The sequence below is a fragment of the Calidris pugnax genome, unplaced genomic scaffold, assembly GCF_001431845.1.
Source record: "Calidris pugnax isolate Ruff unplaced genomic scaffold, ASM143184v1 scaffold825, whole genome shotgun sequence".
NCBI lineage: Eukaryota > Metazoa > Chordata > Aves > Charadriiformes > Scolopacidae > Calidris > Calidris pugnax.
The window spans coordinates 64,633-72,054 of NW_015091516.1; the positions used below are offsets into that span (position 1 = coordinate 64,633).

Below are 7,422 nucleotides of genomic sequence, written 5' to 3' on the forward strand. Positions count from 1 at the left end.
TCCCCGCCCCCCTGCGCTCCCTGCTACCCCCCATCTCTCCCCGTGCCCATGGGCACCCCAATATCCCCAATCTCTCCCCACATCCATGTGTACCCCAGTACACCCAATCTCTTCCCATGCCCATGGGCACCCCAATATCCCAAATCTCTCCCCACACCCATGTGTACCCCAACACCCCCAATCTCTCCCCATGCCCATGGGCACCCCAGTATCCCTAATCTCCCCCCACATCCATGTGTATCCCAGTACCCTCCATCTCTCCCCATGCCCATGGGCACCCCAATATCCCAAATCTCTCCCCATTCCCATGGACTCCCTGGTACCTCCCATCTCTCCCCATGCCCATGGGCACCCCAACACCCTCAACCTCTCCCCACACCCATGTGTACCCCAGTACCCCCCATCTCTCCCCACACCCCTGAGCAGCCTGGTACCCCCCATCTCTCCCCATGCCTGTGAGCACCCCAACACCCCCATGCCCATGGACCCCCAGTGGTGTCCCCATGCCCTCGAGCACCCCATTTCTCCCCCATCTTTCACTCCTCCCGTTCACAACCTGGACTGTGATGCCTCCCCCATGCTGGGGTTGGGGGGGGGACACCCCAAAACCCCACTGTCCCCCCTTGTCCCCCCCAAGCTCTCCCCAGGGCCCTGATCAACATCCGGACGGCGGTGCAGACGGTGCTGGCGGGGACAACGGTGGAGCTGGAGTGCCTGGGCTTGGGTGATCCCCGTCCCCACGTCACCTGGAGCAAAGTGGGGGGCCGTATCCGCCCCGGGGTGCTGGTCCAGGCCGGCACCCTCACCATCCAACGGGTGGAGCGGGCGGACGCCGGGCAGTACCGCTGCACCGCCACCAACGCCGTGGGCACCGTCCAGTCCCACGTCATCCTCCACGTGCAAGGTGAGGGACCAGGGGGGGGACACAGGGCACGGAGGTGGATGGGGACGGGTAAGGAGGTGTCACCCACGGGGTGGTGACACCTCCGTGCCACCCCAGCCACCCCCCAGATCGCCGGGCAGCCGGAGGTGAAGGAGGTCTCCTTGGGTTCGGCGGCTGTTTTGCCCTGTTTGGCATCGGGCTTCCCGGTGCCGGAGATCACCTGGAGCAAGGTGAGATGGGGAATGGGGGGGGGATGGAGGGATGGGGGTGCAGGGTGTGGGGGGGGACCACCCCATGGCTGGTGACCTCCCTCCCCATCACCCTGCTGTGCCCCAGCTGGAGGGGGAGCTGCCGGTGGGCACTGGGGTGGGGGGATGCAGGATGGGGGTGCAGGGTGTGGGGGGGGACCACCCCATGGCTGGTGACCTCCCTCCCCATCACCCTGCTGTGCCCCAGCTGGAGGGGGAGCTGCCGGTGGGCACTGGGGTGGGGGGATGCAGGATGGGGGTGCAGGGTGTGGGGGGGGACCACCCCATGGCTGGTGACCTCCCTCCCCATCACCCTGCTGTGCCCCAGCTGGAGGGGGAGCTGCCGGTGGGCACTGGGGTGGGGGGATGCAGGATGGGGGTGCAGGGTGTGGGGGGGGACCACCCCATGGCTGGTGACCTCCCTCCCCATCACCCTGCTGTGCCCCAGCTGGAGGGGGAGCTGCCGGTGGGCACTGGGGTGGGGGGATGCAGGATGGGGGTGCAGGGTGTGGGGGGGGACCACCCCATGGCTGGTGACCTCCCTCCCCATCACCCTGCTGTGCCCCAGCTGGAGGGGGAGCTGCCGGTGGGCACTGGGGTGGGGGGATGCAGGATGGGGGTGCAGGGTGTGGGGGGGGACCACCCCATGGCTGGTGACCTCCCTCCCCATCACCCTGCTGTGCCCCAGCTGGAGGGGGAGCTGCCGGTGGGCACTGGGGTGGGGGGATGCAGGATGGGGGTGCAGGGTGTGGGGGGGGACCACCCCATGGCTGGTGACCTCCCTCCCCATCACCCTGCTGTGCCCCAGCTGGAGGGGGAGCTGCCGGTGGGCACTGGGGTGGGGGGATGCAGGATGGGGGTGCAGGGTGTGGGGGGGGACCACCCCATGGCTGGTGACCTCCCTCCCCATCACCCTGCTGTGCCCCAGCTGGAGGGGGAGCTGCCGGTGGGCACTGGGGTGGGGGGATGCAGGATGGGGGTGCAGGGTGTGGGGGGGGACCACCCCATGGCTGGTGACCTCCCTCCCCATCACCCTGCTGTGCCCCAGCTGGAGGGGGAGCTGCCGGTGGGCACTGGGGTGGGGGGGATGCAGGGATGGGGGTGCAGGGTGTGTGTGTGGGAGCACCCCATGGTGGTGACACCCCTCCCCGTCACCCCGCTGTGCCCCAGCTGGAGGGGGAGCTGCCGGCGGGGGCCCGGGTGGAGGGGAACGTGCTGACGCTGCCGGCCGTGCGCCACGAGGACTCTGGTGTCTACGCCTGCGCCGCCACCAACCACCGCGGCCAGGAGACAGCTTACTATGTCCTCAAGGTCCGAGGTGAGGATGGACAGATGGACGGACAGATGGACGGACAGGGTGAGGTGGGGGGGACAGATGGATGGATGGATGGATGGACGGATGATGGATGGAAGGGCTGCCGGCGGGTGCCCGGGTGGAGGGGAACGTGCTGACGCTGCCGGCCGTGCGCCACGAGGACTCCGGTGTCTACGCCTGCGCCGCCACCAACCACCGCGGCCAGGAGACAGCTTACTATGTCCTCAAGGTCCGAGGTGAGGATGGACAGATGGACGGACAGATGGACGGACAGGGTGAGGTGGGGGTGATGTACCCCCACCCCGTCCTGACCCCCTTCCCCCGGCCCTGTCCCCGCAGAGCGCCTGGTCCCCTATTTCGGGCAGACGCCCCGCTCCTTCCTCCCCCTGCCCACCATCAAGGACGCCTACAAGAAGTTTGAGATCCTCATCACCTTCCGACCTGATGCTGCTGATGGTGAGCGCCCCCGGGACCCCCATGTCCCCCTCAGTGTCCCCTCCATGTCCCCTCCATCCTTTCCTCCTCCTTCCCCTCTCCATCCCTCCCTCCATCCTCTCCTGGAGCTCCCATTCTCTATTCAACCCACCCACACACCTGCCTGATGGGGAGGGGGTTCTCCTCCTCCATCCTGGGGGTGTTTTGGGGTCCCCCAGGATGTCACCCCCCGGCTCCCCGGGGTGGGGACCATCCTGCCTGACCCGCTGCCCCCCTCCAGGTCTTCTCCTCTACAACGGGCAACGGAAAACCAGCGGCGCCGACTTCATCTCCTTCGGTTTGGTGGGCGGCCGCCCCGAGTTTAGGTGAGACCCCCGAGTGGGTGCTATGGGACGGGGGGGCAGGGGGGGTGGGGAAATGGGTGCCAGCACCTTCCGACACCCATTTTACCCCAAAACCATAAGGTTTGACGCCGGTTCGGGCATGGCCACCATCCGGCACCCGACGCCGCTGCGGTTGGGCGAGTACCACACCGTGCGTCTCCTCCGCAACCTCACCCGGGGTTCGCTGGAGCTGGACGGGCACCCCCCGGTGAACGGGACCTCCCAGGTATGTTTTTTTGGGGGTGGGCTGTGTGTTGGGTGGGGGTCAGGCTGCTGGAGGTGGTGCCCAACCCGCCTGTGCCCGCAGGGGAAGTTTCAAGGGCTGGATCTGAACGAGGAGCTGTACCTGGGGGGGTACCCCGATTTCGACGCCGTGACCAAGACGGGGCTCAGCCGTGGGTTCATGGGTGAGTGATGGGGTTTTGGGGGAGGAGGGGGGGGCACAACCAGGCTTTGGGGTGCTGGGGGAGCATCGTGTCACACCCCCTCACCCCATCTCCCTCCCTCTGCAGGCTGCGTGCGCCGGCTCCGCATCCAAGGGGAGGAGGTGGCTTTTGGAGATATGGACCTGCAGGCGCACGGTGTCACCAGTTGTCCCACCTGCCAGGACCAGCCGTGCCAGGTGAGGCTGGGGGAGGGGGATGCCCACTCATCACCACCCCCATCCCACCTTGGGGACATGGGCATGAGGTGGGGACCAACCCAAGGAGATGGGCATAGGGCTCAGACCACCCTGGGGACACGGGGACAGGGCTGGCACCACCCTGGGGACATGGGCATGGGGTGGGGACCAACCCAGGGAGATGGGCGCAGGGCTGGCACCAACTGGGAAGATGGGGACATGTCTATGAACCACCCTGGGAACATAGGATGAGGTGGGGACCACTCTGGGGAGATGGGGACGCGGTTGGATACCACCCTGGGGACACAGGATGGGGTGGTGACCACCACAGGGACATGGGCATGGGGTGGGGACCAACCCAGGGAGATGGGCATGGGGCTCAGACCACCCTGGGGACTCGGGCATGGGGTGGGGACCAATCCAGGGAGATGGGTGCAGGGCTGGGACCACCCTGGGGAGATGGGGACGTGGCTATGAACCACCATGGGAACACAGGATGGGGTGGGAACCACCCTGGAGAGATGGGGACGTGGCTGGATACCACCCTGGGGACACAGGATGGGGTGGCGACCACCACAGGGAGATGGGCATGAGGTGGGGACCAACCCAAGGAGATGGGCATAGGGCTCAGACCACCCTGGGGACACGGGGACAGGGCTGGCACCACCCTGGGGACATGGGCATGGGGTGGGGACCAACCCAGGGAGATGGGCGCAGGGCTGGCACCAACTGGGAAGATGGGGACATGTCTATGAACCACCCTGGGAACATAGGATGAGGTGGGGACCACTCTGGGGAGATGGGGACGCGGTTGGATACCACCCTGGGGACACAGGATGGGGTGGTGACCACCACAGGGACATGGGCATGGGGTGGGGACCAACCCAGGGAGATGGGCATGGGGCTCAGACCACCCTGGGGACTCGGGCATGGGGTGGGGACCAATCCAGGGAGATGGGTGCAGGGCTGGGACCACCCTGGGGAGATGGGGACGTGGCTATGAACCACCATGGGAACACAGGATGGGGTGGGAACCACCCTGGAGAGATGGGGACGTGGCTGGATACCACCCTGGGGACACAGGATGGGGTGGTGACCACCACAGGGACATGGGCATGGGGTGGGGACCAACCCAGAGAGATGGGCATGGGGCTCAGACCACCCTGGGGACTCGGGCATGGGGTGGGGACCAACCCAGGGAGATGGGTGCAGGGCTGGGACCACCCTGGGGAGATGGGGACATGGCTATGAACCACCATGGGGACACAGGATGGGGTGTGGACCACCCTGGGGAGACAGGGACGTGGCTGGATACCACCTTGGGGACACATGATGGGTTGGCAACCACCACAGGGAGATGGGCATGAGGTGGGGACCAACCCAGGGAGATGGGCATCGGGCTCAGACCACCTTGGGGACACAGGGACAAGGCTGGGACCACCCTGGGGAGATGGGCTTGAGGTGAGGACCAAGCCAGAGAGATGGGCATGGGGCTCAGACCACCCTGGGGACACAGGGGCAGGGCTGGGACCACCCTGGGGAGATGGGCTTGAGGTGAGGACCAAGCCAGAGAGATGGGCATGGGGCTCAGACCACCCTGGGGACACAGGGGCAGGGCTGGGACCACCCTGGGGAGATGGGCTTGAGGTGAGGACCAAGCCAGAGAGATGGGCATGGGGCTCAGACCACCCTGGGGACACAGGGGCAGGGCTGGGACCACCCTGGGGAGATGGGCTTGAGGTGAGGACCAAGCCAGAGAGATGGGCATGGGGCTCAGACCACCCTGGGGACACAGGGGCAGGGCTGGGACCACCCTGGGGAGATGGGCTTGAGGTGAGGACCAAGCCAGAGAGATGGGCATGGGGCTCAGACCACCCTGGGGACACAGGGGCAGGGCTGGGACCACCCTGGGGAGATGGGCTTGAGGTGAGGACCAAGCCAGAGAGATGGGCATGGGGCTCAGACCATCCTGGGGACACGGGAACAGGACTGGCACCACCCTGGGGACGCGGGCATGGGATGGGGACCAATCCAGGGAGATGGGCACAGGGCTGGGACCAACCTGGAGAGATGGGGACATGGCTGGATACCACCCTGGGGACACAGGATGGGGTAGGGACCACCCTGGGGAGATGAGGACAGGGCTGGATACCACCTTGGGGACACATGATGGGTTGGCAACCACCACAGGGAGATGGGCATGAGGTGGGGACCAACCCAAGGAGATGGGCATAGGGCTCAGACCACCCTTGGGACACGGGGACAGGGCTGGGACCACCTTGGGGACATGGGCAAGGGGTGGGGACCAACCCAGGGAGATGGGCATAGGGCTCAGACCACCCTTGGGACACAGGGACAGGGCTGGCACCGCCCTGGGGACACGGGCATGGGATGGGGACCAATCCATGGAGATGGGTGCAGGGCTGGGACCACCCTGGGGAGATGGGGACATGGCTATGAACCACCATGGGGACACAGGATGGGTTGGCGACCACCACAGGGAGATGGGCATGAGGTGGGGACCAACCCAAGGAGATGGGCATGGGGCTCAGACCACCCTTGGGACACGGGGACATGGTTGGATACCACCCTGGGGATACAGGATGGGGTGGGAACCACCCTAGGGAGATGGGGACATGGCTGGATACCACCCTTAGGACACAGGATGGGGTGGCGACCACCACAGTGAGATGGGCATGAGGTGGGGACCAACCCAGGGAGATGGGCATAGGTCTCGGACCACCCTGGGAACACAGGATGGGGTGGGGACCAATCCCAGGGAGATGGGTGCAGGGCTGGGACCACCCTGGGGAGATGGAGACATGGCTATGAACCACCCTGGGAACACAGGATGGGGTGGGGACCATGCTGGGGAGATGGGGACATGGCTGGATACCACCCTGGGGACACAGGATGGGGTAGGGACCGCTGCAGGGAGATGGGCATGGGGCTTGGACCACCCTGGCAAGATTTGGGACATGGCTGGATACCACCCTGGGGACACAGGATGGGGTGGCGACCACCACAAGGAGATGGGCACAGAGCTGGGACCACCCTGGGGACACAGGGACAGGGCTGGCACCACCTTGGGGAGATGGGCTTGAGGTGGGGACCAACCCAAGGAGATGGGCATAGGGCTCAGACCACCCTTGGGACACAGGGACAGGGCTGGCACCGCCCTGGGGACACGGGCATGGGATGGGGACCAATCCATGGAGATGGGTGCAGGGCTGGGACCACCCTGGGGAGATGGGGACATGGCTATGAACCACCATGGGGACACAGGATGGGGTGTGGACCACCCTGGGGAGACAGGGACGTGGCTGGATACCACCTTGGGGACACATGATGGGTTGGCAACCACCACAGGGAGATGGGCATGAGGTGGGGACCAACCCAGGGAGATGGGCATGGGGCTCAGACCACCCTGGGGACAGGGATGACACCACCCTACCTTGGGGAGATGGGCACCATGGGGATGGAGGTTTGGGTACCACCTTGGGGAAGTGGGCACCATGGGGATGGAGGTTTGGGTA

General features: G+C 66.1%; 1 protein-coding gene across 1 annotated transcript in view; it reads left to right on the plus strand.

Annotated features, from left to right (window-relative positions):
- The window catches only part of LOC106899811 (basement membrane-specific heparan sulfate proteoglycan core protein-like), a gene marked incomplete at both ends in the record, with an annotated part of 67,681 nt that extends 63,727 nt beyond the window's left edge, over positions 1-3,954 (plus strand). Inside the window, 8 exons of the mRNA XM_014961731.1 lie at positions 586-904; positions 1,001-1,113; positions 2,302-2,449; positions 2,786-2,902; positions 3,162-3,246; positions 3,346-3,490; positions 3,572-3,671; positions 3,777-3,954. Of these exons, the coding sequence (XP_014817217.1) occupies positions 586-904; positions 1,001-1,113; positions 2,302-2,449; positions 2,786-2,902; positions 3,162-3,246; positions 3,346-3,490; positions 3,572-3,671; positions 3,777-3,954 (1,205 nt within the window). The remainder of the gene's footprint in view (positions 1-585; positions 905-1,000; positions 1,114-2,301; positions 2,450-2,785; positions 2,903-3,161; positions 3,247-3,345; positions 3,491-3,571; positions 3,672-3,776) is intronic.
- Between the last annotated feature and the right edge of the window lie 3,468 nt (positions 3,955-7,422).